The 18,190-nt window shown below is 42.0% G+C and overlaps 2 protein-coding genes across 3 annotated transcripts in view; one reads left to right on the top strand and one right to left on the bottom strand.

Moving 5' to 3' along the window:
* Positions 1 to 10,799: 10,799 nt before the first annotated feature.
* On the bottom strand, positions 10,800 to 16,375 carry ENY2 (ENY2 transcription and export complex 2 subunit). Its single transcript, XM_074145611.1, has 5 exons — positions 16,309 to 16,375; positions 15,846 to 15,939; positions 13,925 to 13,995; positions 11,957 to 12,031; positions 10,800 to 11,056 (listed from the first exon to the last, which is right to left on the bottom strand). Exons 2-5 carry the CDS (start codon positions 15,911 to 15,913, stop codon positions 10,980 to 10,982), a joined length of 291 nt encoding a protein of 96 aa, XP_074001712.1. The 5' UTR covers positions 15,914 to 15,939; positions 16,309 to 16,375; the 3' UTR covers positions 10,800 to 10,979.
* Positions 16,376 to 16,528: 153 nt separating this feature from the next.
* Positions 16,529 to 18,190, top strand: part of NUDCD1 (NudC domain containing 1) — a 41,788-nt gene continuing 40,126 nt past the window's right edge. Inside the window, exon 1 of one of the 2 annotated variants that reach the window (XM_074145256.1) lies at positions 16,529 to 16,729. In XM_074145256.1, the coding sequence (XP_074001357.1) occupies positions 16,612 to 16,729 (118 nt within the window). In that variant the 5' untranslated portion in view covers positions 16,529 to 16,611. The remainder of the gene's footprint in view (positions 16,730 to 18,190) is intronic. The other variant, XM_074145257.1, reaches the window with a different exon arrangement.

The following is an 18,190-nucleotide window of genomic DNA, read 5'->3' as shown; positions in this document are numbered from 1 at the left end:
TCCCCTCGCGCCGCCAACCGCCGCTCCCGCCGTTTGGGCCAACGGTCGCTGAGCCAACGGTTGCTGAGGCGGCGGCCGGGCGGGACGGGGCGACGTGGCCTCCGTGCGGGGACAGCGCTCGGTAGGCAGCACCGGGCTGCCCTGCCGTCCGCCCCCACCAGCAGCCTTCCTTCTCTCCCGCCCTCCTTCCCTCCCGCGGCCCGCACCGCGCCTGGCGAAGGCCGCCTGGCCCTCGGCGGGGTTTGAGCCGGATCTTTTGTCACTTCGGGGAACTACGATAAAAAAAACATTGTTTTTTATCGTTACCAGGGTGCTGCACATGTGGTTGTAAGGGTATTCCGATGTGGCTGGCTACATGCTGAGCTGTGAATTTGGAAGCTACTAAAAAAATAAATCGCTGAAGTAGCTTGTGACAGAGTGTAGCCGCAGCTGGCAGTGGGCCTTGCTAGTGTCTCTGTTCGTTCACCCAGATGCTTCAAAAAGTGCACGTTAACTGGCTGGCCTCTGGGCACAGTGTATTCATTCACTGCTGATGTGCAGAAAAGGGAAGGAGGAAGATGCCTGGCAACGTAAGATTTTCCAGAGCGCTGTACGGGCCTCCAGTCGCATTACATTGGGTAGATGAGGTAAAGGGAAGCTTTGTCCTCATCTCGCTGGGAGGCCTAGCCAGCTTCTAAGAAGGCACTGATAAGTCCCTTCAACTCCAAACCATACCACCCAGTTCTTTCTGCTCTCTTTAAATATCTTCCCTTAAAGACTTCCTGCCAGTAGAGCTAACCTGCCAGCTGCTGTTTTCTGTACCTCAGGCAGTGAGGGGCTGGGTGCTAGGAGCGTGGCTCTTGTGGGGAGGCACTGGGTTATATATAGGATATAGTGTTCCTGGCCTGACAGACACTAACTGCGTTTCCCTGGCTTCTCATCGGGAAGCAGGCCCTAAAGGGACACGGAGTCAGGCATGATATGGCTGGCCCGAGGGCAGGGGCCTCACCAGCCAGGACCTGAGCAGGGCAGGCTGGGGGCACCAGACTGCACGTTTCTTTCTGGTGAGGAGGCAGATCTGAGGACAAGCCAGGGAGTCAGTCTGATGGTCCAGGATCAGTAGAGTCCATAGGGAGTCAGGGCACAGCTGTGGCCAAGCTTCTGTGGCATGAGCACTTCTATGGTGTTGCTCGTGTGGGGACCAACGCCCTTACACCTGCAGAACCGGCAGTCAGTAAGAGAAACTCACTATATGCAATGCTGGTTTTAATTTTAAGCACCATTTCAAAACTGTTTGTGTAGCGGAGTTATACCTTTCAATACAGCTTTCTGTCTAAAGCAGAAACTGGAAAATAATCTTCATCTGTATTCATACATAAAAGCAAGACTGTGAGCACGGCACATGGGGAGAGGTCAGGTTATGAAGATAGCCAGTGGCATTTCCTTTGAGAACACATTCAGGTTTTGGCATCACAGTCCATATACTCAATAGAGAATATGCTACAGTTAGAATGAAACGTTTTAAAATATGCATATAAACACCCACACTTAATATAAAAACTGCCAGAGTGGCTCACCCACACTCTCCCCCTAAATGCACAACAGACCTATGTGTGGCTGTTGCATTAATGGGAGAAAATCCCGGAAATTGGCAGACTGCTAATGAAGAATAACTATCTTCATAAAAACATAATTATGCAACTTAAAATTTAGGAATAATATAAACATGATTTCCAAATGAAATGTTTGCAGGCATAAATATTTGATTGTTCCACAGCCACTGGGTAGATCCCATCCTGATAAATTCATGCTTATTTTAATAACTTCATTCTGTCTACAAAAGGGATGCAGTCTCTCAATATGAATTCTCCTTTCCTCTCTTTCTGAATTCTTCATTTACTTGTGTGCTTTCTCACTGTTCAGTCATTTGTTAAAACTACAAATAGCTTTTTTTATTTGAGGGTACCTTTCCTCAGTTGCAGTCCTGTTGAATTATGCAGTAACCCCACTTTTACATTTGCAGAAGAGATTCTACCCTTGACAAGTGTTTGATTCTGGTCAAAGTGGAGTTTTAATAGTTTCAACCACAAGAAAAACTTGCAGGTTTTTACTATAAAATTCAGAATTAAATTTCTGTAGTGCTGCTACAAGCTCATATTCTGCTCTTTGAAATTTCATCATTAACTGTCTTGAAACTGTAGATGAAAAGGGGCAGTTCCATTGTTAGATACATTTCCATTCCTTTGTGGTATTCCTGAGCACCTATTTTTGACAAAATCTAAGTATTATCCAAAGAGTTTGCCTAAATTTAGGCAAATGTGTATCCTAGCATGTATGAAAATCTGACCCCTTTCCCAAGTAAGCAGGCAAGTAGCCATGAAAGCCTCTTTTCTCTCCAAAGGTTGAAGCTCCACTCTCCGCTGCCTCTGCCAGCATACCTTAAATTCCTTCCCTCATGCACATTAAAGCTGATATGTCTTGAAATTTCCAGACCAGTGATCTTAGTGAGAGGCCTTGGTAGGAAAATGAAACAAACTGTCTTTTAACAAGCATATAATATATAAAAAATCATATTCAAAACTGTGAAAAAGCACACACCCAAAGTAATCTTTTTTCAAGAAGTGGCCAAGAAGAGGCCAAAGAGCAGCAGTGGCTGCCCAGGTCTCCCTGAGCTCAGAGCAGACTGCGGAGGTTTGACCACCTGCTGGACTGGGCAGTTTTTATTGCTCTCCTGAAAATGATCTGGGGTTCTGTCTCCTTTAGCATCTCTCTGCAAGGCACTGACCTTCAGCCTGGAGCCTGGCCCGCTGATGGGACCCTCTGGGGGCAGAGTCCCCAGTCAGCCTAGAGGAATACCCACCTCAAGCTGAAAGAGGCTGGTTGGTTTGTTGAGCTGTGAAGAACTTAAGAGGTGGTAAAGAATGTGTGACTTTAGCCTGATACTGAGAAATCTCCTGGCTTTTTCTCCCTGCTGATAGCATCAGCTCCTCCTTCCTAGGGTGTTTCTGTATATAATGACGATGGGTTAATATACAGAATGGATGCTGGGAGTAGGTAGCAGAACCCAGTTTTCTCTGTCCCTGCCAGGAGAGTGTTCTAACCAAGAGGCTATGGAGCCATGCTTCCTTTGGCTCTCTCAATTAGTATTTTTTTTCACAGTAGCACAAGTGAATAGAAGTATTGGAATTCTGCTTCCCCCCATGACTTGTGATGGAAAAGATTGTAGCTTGTTAATTAGGCCATTCTACCAGGAAGCAGGAGATTTAAAGTGAGAGATTACTTACATTTCGGAAGGTTGGGAAGGAGGTGACTAACCCATCTCTCTTTCCCAAATTAAGAATCTACCAGCTATTTAGATCTTGACTGTGTGATTTAACTGTTAGGCTCTATATACAAGTTATCCAATTATTTCATCTTCATTCAGCCACATCCTAAAGAAAGCAGTGCCTGCTGCTGCACTTTGGCAGGAAGTAAATCCACTCAATAAGCACAAGGTGTGCTTGGGATTTGGATCTCGGGGGGATTAAGGCATTACGTTCCGAATCCTAGATCCCAGTTTCCTTTAGGTGACAGCTGGATGCCTCTGCATACGTTTAGCTGCAGACAACAGGGCAGCTACAGCACATACAGAGACAGGACTGTGAATAGACTTAACTTTGCATCAGTAAACATATCTACAGCTAGAATACTTAAGAACTTCTATAACCACCGTTTTGTTGCAGTTGAGCAGCTTTTAGACAGCAAATGGGGATATTGGTGCTAAAACTCCACTTAAAATGTATTATAGACAATTATGTTCCTTATTGGCTCTCAGTCATTACTGATTTTAATATATAAAACAGGTGCATAAACTAAACTAGAAAATAGTATTAGAAAAAAAAAATTAATTCCTTAGCTTTTTATATGGGAAGAAATTTTATGCTTTGTATTCCTTATAATCCTGATATTCCTCAACTGCAAATTAGGGAGAGTATAATGGGACCTATTCTTTATATAACTAATTTATCACTTTACTACTAAATAGAAAATCATAGAATGGTTTTGGCTGGAAAGGACCTTAACGTTCATGTAGTTCCAACCCCCTGCCATGGGCAGGGACACCTCCCACTAGCCAGATTGCTCAAAGCCCCATCCTTTCCATCCTGTAGTATGTAGCCATTAAGTAATCTTGCTTGACTTACACGCACAGCCTTTCTTGTGTTTCTTATTAAGGAAAAAAGAATTATATGCACTAAGTTCAAGTTATTAGAAGATGGATCCTAGGCATAGTGTTAGCACTTTAATTCAAATCTGCTAAATATTTGAGTATGTAGAATGTTGCTTTATAAAAATAGTTATCTACAGGAATATGCTTGTGTGTGCATGTCTGTGTGTGTATGATTTGCATTTAGGGAAATTGGAGAGAGAGTGCAGAGCATGGAAAGATAAGGTCATGAAGTTTTGTTGGGAAAAGCATTTAGGAAAACAAAAAATTTTCTTTTTAGTGTTTTTTTTTTTTTTTGAGTGGGGGAGAATCATAAAACCGTTCTTTATTTCTTCATACTTTGTCATTTGTTAGAATTTCTACCTATTTGTAAAATGTGAGTTTCTTTTCTTTTTTTTTTTCATGCCCTTTGCCAGATCTAATAGTCTCATTTCAAGAATTATTATAAAGTTGAGGAAAGAACTTAATAGAAAAAAAAACTTAAATTAATCATGAATCCTCCCTTTTCTCATTTTAAAACAAATAATTTCAACAAAAAAGACCTATGTTAAGGCTCAAAAACCTCTAAAGTCAAGTTCTTACCTGAGCACCTCTGTGCCAAGCCCAGGGGGCGGTTGGAAGTGCTGAGCTCCCAAAATCTGACTAAAATCAATGCCAGCTTCAGACAAACTTTCCTGTCTCATTAAAATTTGGATTGGGACATCTAGATCCCAATTTTGATGGGGAGTAAAAAACAACAGCTGGTTTTGAATATAACTGTGTACCCTCATATATATATAGTCTAGAGGATACGGCAATCAAAGGAGAGAAATGAGAAAGTGAAATAAATACATTTTTGCATTCTTTATCAAGTTTTCCTGTTTACCTTATGATGGTCAGGAAGCATTTTAAGTTGTCTTTATCATTGCAGCAGTCAGTAGGGCAGAAACCAGGCATAGATAATACTCTTTCTGATCTTCAATTCAACAGAGGAAGAACAGTCCTCTTCCATCCATTGACTATTTGATGAAACACCTCCTTGCAAAAAATATGCCAAGAGGTATTTTGAAATGTAACCTGAACTACTCAAATGTTAGCAAACTGATCCAGGATTTGGGCAGAAACTTATCTCAGAATGAAATGCACGTAAAAAAGTTAAACAGATAGCTAGATAGGAGCATTTTTCTATCTGAGTTACAAAAAAAAAGATTTTGTAATGCTTCACTGCTACTGCAGCTTCCATTGCAGATTCCGAGGGCATTGCATTCCACCCAGTTACACCTGTACTGGAGCTAACAACTTCTGCTTGTGTTCAACTACATTTTTGGGGATGCCTCTGTTTCTTTTGCAAAGGAGCAGAAGTATGAACACGGAGTATTTATTCTGGTTTCCTTTCTCAGCTAGAAGAATCTGAGCTGCTGCTGCCAGCTCCGGGGAACACTCAAGGCAAGTACTGCATTCCCAGAAAGTTTGAGTAACTCTGAACCAAAGCAGCTCTTCCAGAAAGGCATCTTGTACTTAGGAAAGCTTTGAAAAATGAAGGATCCACCATATTTTTTCATAGTTTGTTCCAGTGATTAAGCAGCTGTACTTTAACAAATGTCTTAAATTCGGATCTGTCTGAATTCTATTTCCATCTACTCTTTATGCCTTTCTCTGTTAGATTAAAATGCCCTTTGTTTCCCGTTTTCTCCCTGAGAAGGTTCTGACACATCACAACCATATTTTCTATCAGCTTTCTTTTCAATAAACTAACATTAGGATATTTTTTAAGCTTAACTAGCAGTGCTGGCCCTCAGTAATTCCCTTTTGTCTTTCAGTACTCCATTTTTTCCTTCTTCCTTTCAGAACTGTGAGTCGTACATCATGAGTGTCAGTCCCACCAATGCAAAGGTAAGATCAGTGGTATGCTCATCTCTGTTCATATGTATTCAAAGTTCCCATGGAAGCAGCTGATGAGTTTTTCACTACGATTTCCAGTGCCATTGCTTTCCAGGGAATTAAGCGTTGCTTTTGCCCTCTGCACTAGATGTAAAACCCCAGCTCTGTGCTGACTTAGCACACCGGCAGTTGGTGGGAGCCAGCCAGCAGAAGAGGCCAGGTTGCTCTGCCCTTGTCAGTACTCACCCACAGGCTGCCAGCCACAGATTTTATCAGCAGCAACTTGATACTTTACCTCGGGTCAATGATTGAAAGAATGAATAACCTGTTTCCTAGTAACTCCAATGAACAAAGTCAGCAGGGATTTCTTAGAGGGATATGTTTTATGACCTACTACTAAATCACTTCACTAGTTATAAGGTAAGCTTAAAGTACATTTTAAGAATAATACTGTTCAGATGGAAAGCACTGTGGTAAACGTGAAGTGCACTAAAGCAAGATTAGGCCTTTTCTCATTCCAAACAGAATGCTGATTAATCTATTCATTACACTAAAGTGGTGAAGTATAAATTATTTATGAGGAAAGGAAATTATTTTTCCTCATTTTGGGCTCCAGTCATTACAAATTTGGCTCTGCAGCCACAGCTGTTTCTTTTAGAAACTTGAATAGCTGAAAAAAAACAGGCCAAGTAGAACACAATTCTCATTTCAGTTGCAAATATTTAGAAATTTAAAGAAAGCCAGCAGGTAGAAGCATTGGATATTATTCATTGCTCCAGTGAAAACTCAATCACTAGGTAAGTTAAAGCCAAATTATCAAGGTGCGACAATCACTACAATTAAACATATTCCATTATGTGAAAGAAAAGATGAGGACATGGGCTCAGTAGTGCAGAGCTGTCACCCCAAAGGACCCTCTGAAGAGAACTGAGAAGCAGCAATACTTTTTTAATGACACTGATGGGCTCTTGCTGGATTTAAACAGACTTCAGACATGTTCTCCGAGTGATAAAGGTCTGTAGTGAAACATTATGGCAGTAAACAAAACTGAAAAAGAATGGGAAAAAAAGAATAGGGAAAAAAAATTGAAGACCCTGTGGTGGCAAAATAATAAGGCTCTAAGATGTGAGTGCAAGTTTGACATCTTGGCAGAATTTCTTGGTGATACTACTACTTTATAACATTTTTTGACTGGACTATGTCAACGTGGAGAAGTATTCATGGGGAAATAATTATCAAACAAATTAGACTCTAACCAGTTTCAATACATTGTGTATTTCAGACCCTCAGGGTCTGACTAAGGGAGAGGCCAAGCTAACTTTTCTCTATTGGCCTTTCATTGACAGCAGTAGGACTATTCAATTCACTGTCACATCGAATTTGGATTAGTGTGCATCCAGAGCTATACCAATTTACTCGAGCTGTTATCCGACCCATTATGTCAATGTCAATTTACAAACTGATTTTATTTTTTACAGGCTTGTCTACAAAAAGGCCAAGCTGAACCAGATACTAGAGTGTGTATATAGGGCTGCCACCTAAAAGACGCATATGCCCACAGCCAAGGTAACTCATATCAATCCTAAATTGCCACTTCTTGGCTATCTATTTCTGGGTGCTGTCTACCTTTGTAAGGAATGCATTTCATGACCTTGAAGGTGCTGAAATTTTGAAGAAAAAGTAGTTAATGCATCTGTCTGTATACGCTCCAAGTATGGAACCTCTAACAGCACAGACCATCTTATTTTTCATTGTGCAAAAAAAAAGCCTCAACAGGACAATAATGTTCTGGTTGAATCCTGAATCATAGAATCACAGAATTGTCCAGGTTGGAAGGGACCTTTAAGATCATCTAGTCCAACCACCAACCTAACTGATAAAAAACCATCACTGAACCATGTCTCTAAGCGCTATGTCAACCCGTCTTTTAAATACCTCCAGGGATGGTGCCTTAACCACTTCCCTGGGCAGCCCATTTCAATGATTAATAACCCTTTCAGTGTAAAAATTTTTCCTGATATCCAATCTGAACTTCCCCTGGTGCAACTTGAGGTCATTTCCTCTTGTCCTATCACCTGTGACTGCGAATGTTACCGATTGTTTTCAATACTCAACCAAATGAGTAGAAACTGAGATTTTGCAGAGAAGTTCGCAAAGCCAAGCCACCTTGTGCATCTGAGAATAAAACCTGCAGTTAAAACAACATTATGAGGCCACTAAGGGGATCTAGTTGTTCCTCAAGAAAGTCTCCCATTGCCAATATCACCCCAAATCTAACTCCAGTCTTAGAAGATCCATCAGGATACCTCTGACCAGTCCGCTCCAGTGTGATTTGGGTCTACACATGTCAAACATACTTTTTTCCCTGGGTACTGGATGGAGGCTGCACTGGTGTGATGAACACAACTCACTGTGGGGACATGCGGCGTCGGGCTGTTTCCATCAGAGAGCAGCCAACGTTACTCTGAGATGGGAGCCACTGGTGTGTGTCTGGAAGGCAGCCACTCCTCTTCCTTCTGGGTCTCTGAATGCTCTTGCATTTTAAGCCAGTCTGGGCAGAACTTTACAGCTTATTTTTGGAAGCATGTGAAAGAGCTATCTGTCAAGCCTTTAACTTCAGATTGGTCAGCACAACCTTCTGAAAATTCACATGGTGGTCAGTCTTCATTCTGTGCCAATCATGAGCTGCCTACAGAGGAGAACTACACCACGCTTACAGCAACTGCACTTCAACTGTCATCTTCTAGGTAGAATCTCAAATGTTTACTAATCAGACAACAAGCCTTCCACAGTTTGGTGTGTAAATACCTTAAGTCTGATCCTCTCCCACTGCAGTGAAGGAAATCAAGTGGAAGCTCTGAAGCAAGTTACTGCGTGCCCATGACACACTGCAGCCATTCATCAAGCAAAGACTTTTGAAGTCACATACAGAGTATCAAAGAACATCAGGAAAGACCTTGAAGGACAAAACTGTAAGAATACAGAAGGTATTTTACAGCCTTGCTGTATTTTAAACATACGTTCAGCCAGCATACACCGTGCTAGATTGTGTGAAGAAACACTCTTGTACCCCATCAGTTACTGGCATTGGCTAAATCAAGCCTAGAATGAGTACTCAGAATAAATGAATGAAGCTCAGAATAAATATACATATATGCAATTCAAACAGAACATATTAATTGCAAATGAAGTTGCAATCAAACATTGAACTAACATACTCAATGAAAATAAACCTTTTTAAAAAACAAGATGGACTTTTAAGCAGAAGAAAGAATTTCCTTCTTTCTGACATCCGCCATTGTTTAATAGCGTAGAGACAATGACATACAGCGAGTATGTTGAAACGGGCACGAAGGCAGATTTAAAACAGTACAGCACAGGCCCTCAGAAGGAATATCTGTGTAACACAGCAGACCCCCGATCCTGGCTCCTGCAATATTCCAGTCTCAGCAGGAGCTCAGTCTTGTTGTAGACAAAAGGGGTTTGTGACCAGTTACGTCTTGTCCCACTGCGCATCGGTATTTCCCAGTTTGTACTGACTTCTGGCTGGTGCCAGGCTTCACCCTGGGCTCCTGCTGCTCTTCTCTCGCGTCTGTCCCTAGCTCAGTCCCAGCAGAAAGTCAGTAACACACTGGCAGCCGGGCACTGCCCGTCCCGCCGCTGCCATTTCGTCCCGGCCGGGTGCCGGTGACCAGCTCGGCCCCGGCCTGCCCTCCCCGTGAGCACAGCGCGTTCCTGCTCCCTGGAGGGGCCGGGGGCGGCAGCGGGGCTGGCGAGCGAGGGGGAGCGGCCACCGGCCTCCCCACGCGTGGGGCGCGGGTGCCCCCGAGCGGCGAGGACGGGAATGACACAAATGCACTGGAGCAGGCACGACTTTCTCTGCCCCACTCCAAGAGGCAGTTTTTAGAGTATTCCTCTAATTAGGAGTATGAAGGTTTATGTTGAGTCAATTCACTTTTCACAGTAGCCGCGTCACAGCAGTATCTAGTATCTCAATTTCTGCTTCTCCTCCGCTTCATCATCCATTAGACACCTCCAATAGAAGCTGGCAAAAACAAAACGTTCTCACTTCAACGCCCCTTTCCTGATCCTCTCCATTCATCAACTTTATCTTTGCATTTATTTATAAACCTGTTTGATGTTGCAGTTCCACATAAGATGATACATTTTAAATTCTTGTTAAGAAACTTGTTAGCAAATTATTCTATCACACTTAAATTTCAAAAGGCCCCAAAGATCCACGTAATGAAAAATTACCAGTAATCTGGGCAAAGCTAGAAAACAGTAGCTGTTGAGGATCATAATAGTGACTCAATTAACTAAGAAGAGAGAATTATTAATGAAATATACTGTCTTTTTTTTTTTTTTTTTTTTTTTTTTTTTTTAAGAATTCAACCCCTTATGAATTGCTGAGCAAATATTTGCAACACAAGTCAGAGACTTCAGACCACTCACTTCCTGGCAAAGAAGTGCCGAGAGAAATGCCACCAGCAGCATCATGTAGACTTAACTTCTTCATGCTGTCCAGCTACTTAGGGAATATTAGAAAGGATATGCTCAGTAACATGTCATAACCCATTTTCCATATATATTTTTTCCCCTTCTGCATTTCTAGTTAACGTACTTCTGATTACACTTCTTTTTTGAAAATCTGAGCTTTTGCACAACTGTATAAAATCATGTATTATTAAAAACTGGAACAGGTGACACCGTATTACAGTGTGCTGATAGACAGAAGAGCCTTAGAACCACAACTCCACAAAATTTTTTATTAAAATAACACCAAGTGTAAGAAATCAATGCAGTGCAAAGGAACTTAAGCTCATCATACAAAAAATTAATGATTTTCCATCCTTAAGCATGGAAACGGCATTCAAATCCTGGCATGATTGACATAATACAGAAACAAACACTGTATCCCAGATGAACGTCACAGTTAAAGACTGGCATGCTGAGCAAGGAAAGTTCTTATTCTTTGCAAGAGTTCTTTCTTTACGCTGTCTGGTACCAAGGCTGAAACGCAAATAAGAAAGCAAAAAGTAAAAGAAACAAAATGAAAAATATGCAACCTTTTACAACAGCTACTTCTGTTCTTTCTTTGTTCTTGCAATGCTGTTAATACCTAAGTAACTGAAGCTACTTGATTTTCATATAGCGCATCTATATTTTTCCCATTTAAAAATAGGCTAAAATTGAAGTCTATTGAGAACCCTGTTGTTATTGGTAGTTTTTTGCCTAGCCATAGTCAAGAAAATTGGAAAGTTTGAGGGAAAAGATTATTCAACAGTATACAGGATATAATCACCAGAAACTAGTTTGATTATCCTATTTTTTTTTTCCCACAAATTTAAAACACACACAAAAAAAAAATCAGAGTAAGGGTCTTCAGCAAGTTATTTTGAAGGCCTGTTTTTATTTAAGACTTAATGAAGTTTCTCCCACTAACACCAAAGCCTATTAGAGTCCAAGAAGAACTATATAAAGAAGACTGCAGTATTTCCTTAAGAGATTCCCTTTTTCTGCATCTATATGCTACGTCCTTTCCTTTTCCCACTTCCCATTACACCGGTACTGTTAGTTCAGATTTTCCATCTCACAAAGAACTGGAATTTTAAAATATCTCTGCCTCATAGCCCAAGTCTTCTTGAGACCATTAAGTCAATTATAAAGATGAATACAGACTCAGGACTAAATAATGTAACCTCTAAAAGTAATCTACACACACAGCTTATTACGGATTTTGAATGGCTGTTACACAACACAAATTCACATGTTTTATTTGTAGTTAATATCAAGCTATTAACATTTTTCCTTGAATCCAACACAGGCAAGTTCATAGTGCTTCTTTCAAAATATTAGTGAAATACAGGCAGATATGTTTGTCGATCCACATCCCTGTTTGCATTTTCTTACCTCTGCCTTTGGGAGTGATTTCTGCCACCAAATCATCAACAGTAACATGTTCTAATCCTTTTTCTTTAATGACATCTGGGGAAGACCAAGACAGATATTTTAAGTCTTTTAATCCATTCATTAGAAGACAAAACCTGTGCCAATGATTAAGAGACAAAACCTGTAGGCGTGGGTCATCAGAGAAGATGAAGCACCTTGTGACCTAACGTAGGTTATTAACTCAGTACTGCATTGTGCAGTGGATTTAGTCTCTCATTCATACCATAGGTTTAAGGGTGGGAACTTGTCACTACTTGATGTAACTTGATCAGCTCATATTTTAAAATTCAGTGTTACAAAGTTTAAGCTTATCTGAGCATTACCAGATGTGCATATTGCATTGCAGAAGTTCAGCGCTTATCTCTTCAAACACATTATTTACGTAATAAAAAGATGCAACTGGAAAAAGGCTTTGGAACATAGAACACAGAGCACCAAGACACTAAATACTTACTACTCTTCCTAACCGGTTTAAACAACATCTCTATGTGCCTTTTTTACTTTACTGTAGTACATCTGAAAGGAAGGTATACATCTACAGCAAAATAAAAGCTATGACTTAAGATATACTGTATGATTAATACATACCAGTATTTAAACAAATTGTCTACTTATAGTGCCTTGAAGACTACTGAAAAACGCAGAAGTCAATGTTGAGAAGAAACCTCAATTTAGTATCCTAAATCTAAATTATTTTGTCTAAACATTATTTTAACTATACATCCTCACATAGGACTGATTGTCCCCAAAACACTAAACATGTTTTCTGAACTGACATCACGTGAACTATTTCTAAACTGTTTTTCTTGACTGAATTCCCTGTAGAATCCTGGATTGCTCAATTATTGGCCCTAATCCACAATGGCAGGAGGCTCTAGGACAAGCTACCAAAAAAACCCCAACAAATGCCACACCACAACAGAACAACAAAATCAACAACAAAAACCCCCCAAATCCCTCTCTGTCCTTGTTATTGGAGGTTATTAGGCCCTTAACAGGGACAACTGAACTTGTGTTTGCATTCTAAGCAGCTGCAGTTGAAGTTCAAAGGACTACCGTAAACCAAACAACTTTAACTTTACTGTAACAGATTATAAAGTGTATAGTTGAGAAGGCAGAAAAACAACCCTTTTGCTATCTGTACTATTGAAATGGGTACTCTATGGTAGAGGCATCAAGCAAGCAGGAATCACTTCAGCCTTCTCTGCAAATCCACCTATGAAAACAATTTAAACGCTGAGCCCTACAAAGAGAAAAACTTTTTACTGGAATATTGAGTTGCCAGGCACAACTGACCAAATCAGTATTAAAGCAAAACTCAAGTGATTTCTTATTTGCTGTAAGGAAATTTCATCATGTGGTAATAATACTGGATGCTTAAATACTAATTATAACAGTTTCATACAATTTGCAAGTCAGTAAATTGTAATAATTCTAAATACTTAACTCAGAACTAAAAGATCTGGGTATTTAGAGGTTCTACGTTTGTTTTCTTCCATCTGAGTGGATGATCTTATTTTCAAGAATTGTATTCAGAAGGAGTACCAATGCACTTCTTCCTCTCCCAGTCAACAAAGTCCTCTTAAGTTTTTAAGTTGCGTACCACTGTATTTCCGTCCTATTGGTTTTTATTCTCCTGTGGTAAGGACATCTCTCAAAATAAAAAGCTGTATCATCATGAATATTTAGGGAACCAATTCCAATACTTTTCTCAGAAGCTTAATAAGTTTCAGATCACAGAATTTTTGAGCTTTTTTTGCCAAGATGGCAAGATGCTTTCTTGCATGCAAAACCAATTGCCAGGGGTACTTTCCTCTTCCCAAGTCTCATTTAAATTGATTGTTAGGTAGTAAAGCGTTCACGTGGGACTTCTATTTGGCCAGAACACCACTTGGTTACAAAGGACATTAGTTATTTGACCACCGTTACCTTTGCAATGTGCCTTCAACTGATCCTTCCAGCCACATTCAATTAATTTGGCTCTCAGCAACTCTTTAAGGCTGTTAAGACAATATACAAACTTGTTAGGAACCACAAACATTCCTGACAGCTTAAATATGCTTCAGTGTGAAAGTTAAGCTTACAATTACTACTCATAGCAGAACCCCCAGGTCAGCAGCAGAAACAGCATGTGAATCCTAACTCAAACGAGTGCCAATTTTAGTTTACCATGTTGGATAACGAGGAGTCAGCAGCTCAGGCGCTAATTCACTGTATTTCTTCAATCAGCATTGATGTTGCAGCCACAGAAAAGAAGCAGAAGCCCTTGAATCACTTGAACTGCCCGAGTCTACTCTGTTAGCAAACGTACGCTATTTTCAAAGTTAGAATATTTCACCTGAAACCAGGCCTTCAAAATAAATAAAACCTTCCTCCCTCTTTTCTGAAAGAATTCTGTATTACCACCTTCAACTGCAGGTTTCTCTCCCCAGTTACGCTTTACCTCGTGTTGGGTGAAGACAAAGGGATCATACATCTTATCCTCCTAAACGCAGTTTGCAATTATAAGCATAAGCTACAAAGATTCAAGCATTAAACAAAGGTAACAATCTGCCACAGTGAGACATCTACTCAATATATCAAAAGAGAATATAAAAAGCTGGCTAAAAAAGTGAAAATTAGTACTAAAAAACAGAAGGTAAAATTAAAGTAAGATATGATAAAATAAGCTTCAATACCTTCACCCTTTATTCCATCATCTAGTAAGCCTACTTACTAGTTCCCTCCTAAATAACTCTAGCAAAATTCTGTTTTTATGAATGGATTGCAGCAAGAGGCTGAATTGTATAGGCCTATTCCTTTTTGCTCAGTAAATCATATAAAGGGCAGATGAACTGATGACAAAAAGCAGAGTAACAATACAGGTGAAATTCACTGCTTCTGGATATTTCTTAATTCAAGACAAATGAGTGCTCTGTCTCTGATCATAGTACAGCTCTGATAAAGCTTGTTTATAATAGAGCTTTTGACACCCAGTAAGAATTCTTCTTACTCTTAAATTACAGCAAAATATGTCCCAATACCATTTCAAGAAATTGCTTGCTCTGCTGAAGCTCTGTGCGATCTTCAAGGGGATGGTCACAACCAGGGAAGAAGTAGCGCACAGACACCATGTCAGCCTACAACAGGTTACACTAGGGACAGGGCTACGCATGACCTAGGAAGAAGACTCCATCTCATGCTGGCCTTGAAAAAGTAAACAGAGCTTTTGGTGCATGGTGTTCCAAATATAGATGAAGTGGGAAATGTCATAAGCACACATGTAAACACAATGCAAATAGAAGAGACTGAAGAGACAAAGGAAGGCCAAAACCTAGCTGCTGCACTACATTGCGTAATTTACTTGTTTGCCATTCTTGGAATCTCTACAATGACTTGCACAAAAGCTGTCTTATGCATTCCACTATATATTTCTTTCCCTAATAAGAGGAAAGATAGGAACACAAAAAAAACTTAAAAGCAAAAAGGAAAGTTTTGTCTCATTCTCTTTGTCAGGAAATAACAGGATTTAACTGCAAAAAAATCACATTTCATGGTCATTTTTATATGAACCAAGAGGTTTCCAACACAAACCACCGGAATAAGAAAAAGCTTTAGAGTTCATTAGCCAACCACACCATCCTTTATTTTCCCAGCTTCTCTTTTCAAGTGTAAAATTAAAATAGAACTGTTCGAAAGGCAAAAATAAGGGGTTTTTTTTGTATATACCTTCATATAATAAATATGACTTCCACACACAGACCTTTAAAGAATTTAGAGTTAAGTTTACTTAGTCTTTACTTCTAGATAATAGTTCATGTCTGGTAATACTTAAAGCCTGTCACCGGCATGGAGTAAGAAGCCTACGTACCGTTCTCGCTCTCCTGTTTCTATTAACTTTTGGTTAATGGTTGCTCTCATCTGGGCATCTTTATTCATTTTGGAGATGTAGGTTTTCCACAGACCTAGGCCGAGCAGCAGAGAGTTGTGACAAGCACTGATGTCACCAACGCAACAAAAGAGTCACTCGCAGAGAATTACATGCAGTGCCACGTCCATTTGCACATCCCCGCCGTATGCGGCCGCAGCACCGGAACGTGGCCGGTTCAGGGGCGCATCGCGGAGCGGCGATCACCCGGCTGCCCTGGCGCCGGAGCGACCGGTCGGTCACCGGGCCGCTTGCTCACCCTCGCCCGGCGCGGCCTCCCCGCAGCCCGGTCCTCCCGCCTGCCGCCTCACCCACCCGGCCCGGCCCGGCCCGGCCCACCCAGCGGCTCTCCCGCCACGACCGGAGCGACAAGGCAGCCACGGATAAGGGCTCGGCCCCTCCTCACCCTCCACAGCACCACCAGACCCCAGCAGGAGGAGGCGGATCCGCCTCCCGGACGCACAACAGCCGCCTGCCCCAGGCGCTGCCGGGAAACGTAGTCTGGGCCTGCTCAGCAACTACATCTCCCGGCGCGCTCTGGGGCTGATGGCGGCTCCTGGCCTGGACTACCGCTCCCAGCGTGCCTCGCTAAAACAGGGCGCCGGAGCGGCCTTTCCCGTGATGCCCCGCGGCGGCTTCCGCGCGTCGCCTGAGGAGCCGCCGAGCCGCCGCCGCCGCAGCTTTACGAAGTTTTGCCCGCAGCTGCGGCATGGCGGGCGCCGCCCACTGCTCGCTGCAGGTCAAGCGCCTGCTCTTGGACCCCAAGTTCGAGGGCTACAAGCTGTCCCTGGAGCCGCTGGCCTGCTACCAGCTGGGGCTGGACGCGGGTGAGGAGTGGGGCTGGGTCCGGCGGCGTGCGCGGCGCGGGGGGAGGTGAGCCCGCCGGGCCTCCCATTCGGCCTGCGGCCTGGCCGGCCCCTCGGGCAGCGGCGGAGGGCACCGGATCCGTCTGCATTTCCCTCCGTTCTCTCACGGCGCTCCGCGGCCCTGCCCGGCGGCCCTCGGTGCAAGGGTGGCCTGTGCTGGAGAAAGCCCGGCTGGCCTTACTGGGGGGCCTGCACGCCTGTCCTCTGTCGGGAACGGCGGGCGGTTAACAGACACAGCCTTTCGTCTTGATTTTTCCCGTTATAAATGTCTGCAGTGTTTTCATTGCTCGCCCCTGCCAGCTCATGTGGCTTCACGGTGGACCAAGGTCTGTTTCTGTTGTCATACCACCGCTTTACAGCAGTTGGCCCCCGTGAGTCTGAACCTAGTTCCTAACTGGGTAAGAAAATCTGTGACAAACGTGCTTGACTTGTGCACCCTTGGTGAGGCCGGATGACCAGCTGAGGTGGTTCAAAGTGGTAGTGTATATGTGAGTGTGATGGAATACATACGAAATTAGTATCTTCTACAAACTTCAGCAAATTAGCTATTTTCCTTTCTTACTCTGCCTACGGTTCAGAGGTGGCTCTTCAGGCTATGCATTCTATGCTCTGCTTTTTCTGCTAAGCATTATTAACATTTGACTTCCTGATCCATTAATGGGTTAATTCACGGAGAAGAACATTAGCCCAAAGTCGTGTTGGGTTTGTGCCTATAACCCTAGCCATGCCTCTTGAAATCTCTTAGCATTCTACCTCTAATGATTTGTGAAATGTAGGTCTTTTGTAAGATGCATGCATTATTTTCTTTTTTTTATAAAGCTGGGACAGTAACGCACAATTTGGGTGGACTAATCTCTGCCCCACTATATTTATTGAACAATATACCTGTCTACAGAGTTATCCGTTATGTGTTACTTTATTTTTGTGTTGAATACATTATATTAGTAGTGGATCGGAAAGGTATGTTTGCCGTGGTGAACTGTCAGCAGTTAGATAGAAGTTGTATGTGAATTGTGTATTGAAAGACGAGCGAAGGAGACTGAGGTGGTACTGTATGTGTATCTATGATAGGACTGGAAAATTTAATGAGTAACATTTTGTTACGTATTTTGACGTTTTTACTGTAAGATTGATTTATGTGTCACCTTTCAAAAGACAGTTCAAATCTAAGTGAGCATACGTGTGTTAGGAGCGCCCTACAGCTGTGTCAAAGATGGCAACAGATAGCGTAGCATAGCATAGGTACAGTCTCATAGTTTATCCTTTATTTGATGTTCTTCTTATGGTCAAACTAGCTGTGTGGGTCTTGGATAGCCACTTGTGCACCTGTCCTAAATAGATAAGGAATACAGATTTTCATTAAAATATTTGAATGATGGTGTTGCTAATGGAGAGATGGATTGAGTCATTTCTTGTCCATTC

This window comes from Numenius arquata, chromosome 3 (genome assembly GCF_964106895.1).
Source record: "Numenius arquata chromosome 3, bNumArq3.hap1.1, whole genome shotgun sequence".
NCBI classification, from domain to species: Eukaryota; Metazoa; Chordata; class Aves; order Charadriiformes; family Scolopacidae; genus Numenius; species Numenius arquata.
This window is presented reverse-complemented; position numbering and strand designations above follow the sequence as displayed.

Bases quoted from the DNA above. Each gene is read 5' to 3' on its own strand.
- ENY2 (XM_074145611.1), bottom strand. From the start codon at position 15,913: ATGAATAAAGATGCCCAGATGAGAGCAACCATTAACCAAAAGTTAATA. The intron at 13,996-15,845 runs GTACGTAGGCTT...TTGTCTTAACAG, and splicing joins GAAACAGGAGAGCGAGAACG to CCTTAAAGAGTTGCTGAGAG. The intron at 12,032-13,924 runs GTAACGGTGGTC...GGTCTTCCCCAG, and splicing joins GTTGAAGGCACATTGCAAAG to ATGTCATTAAAGAAAAAGGA.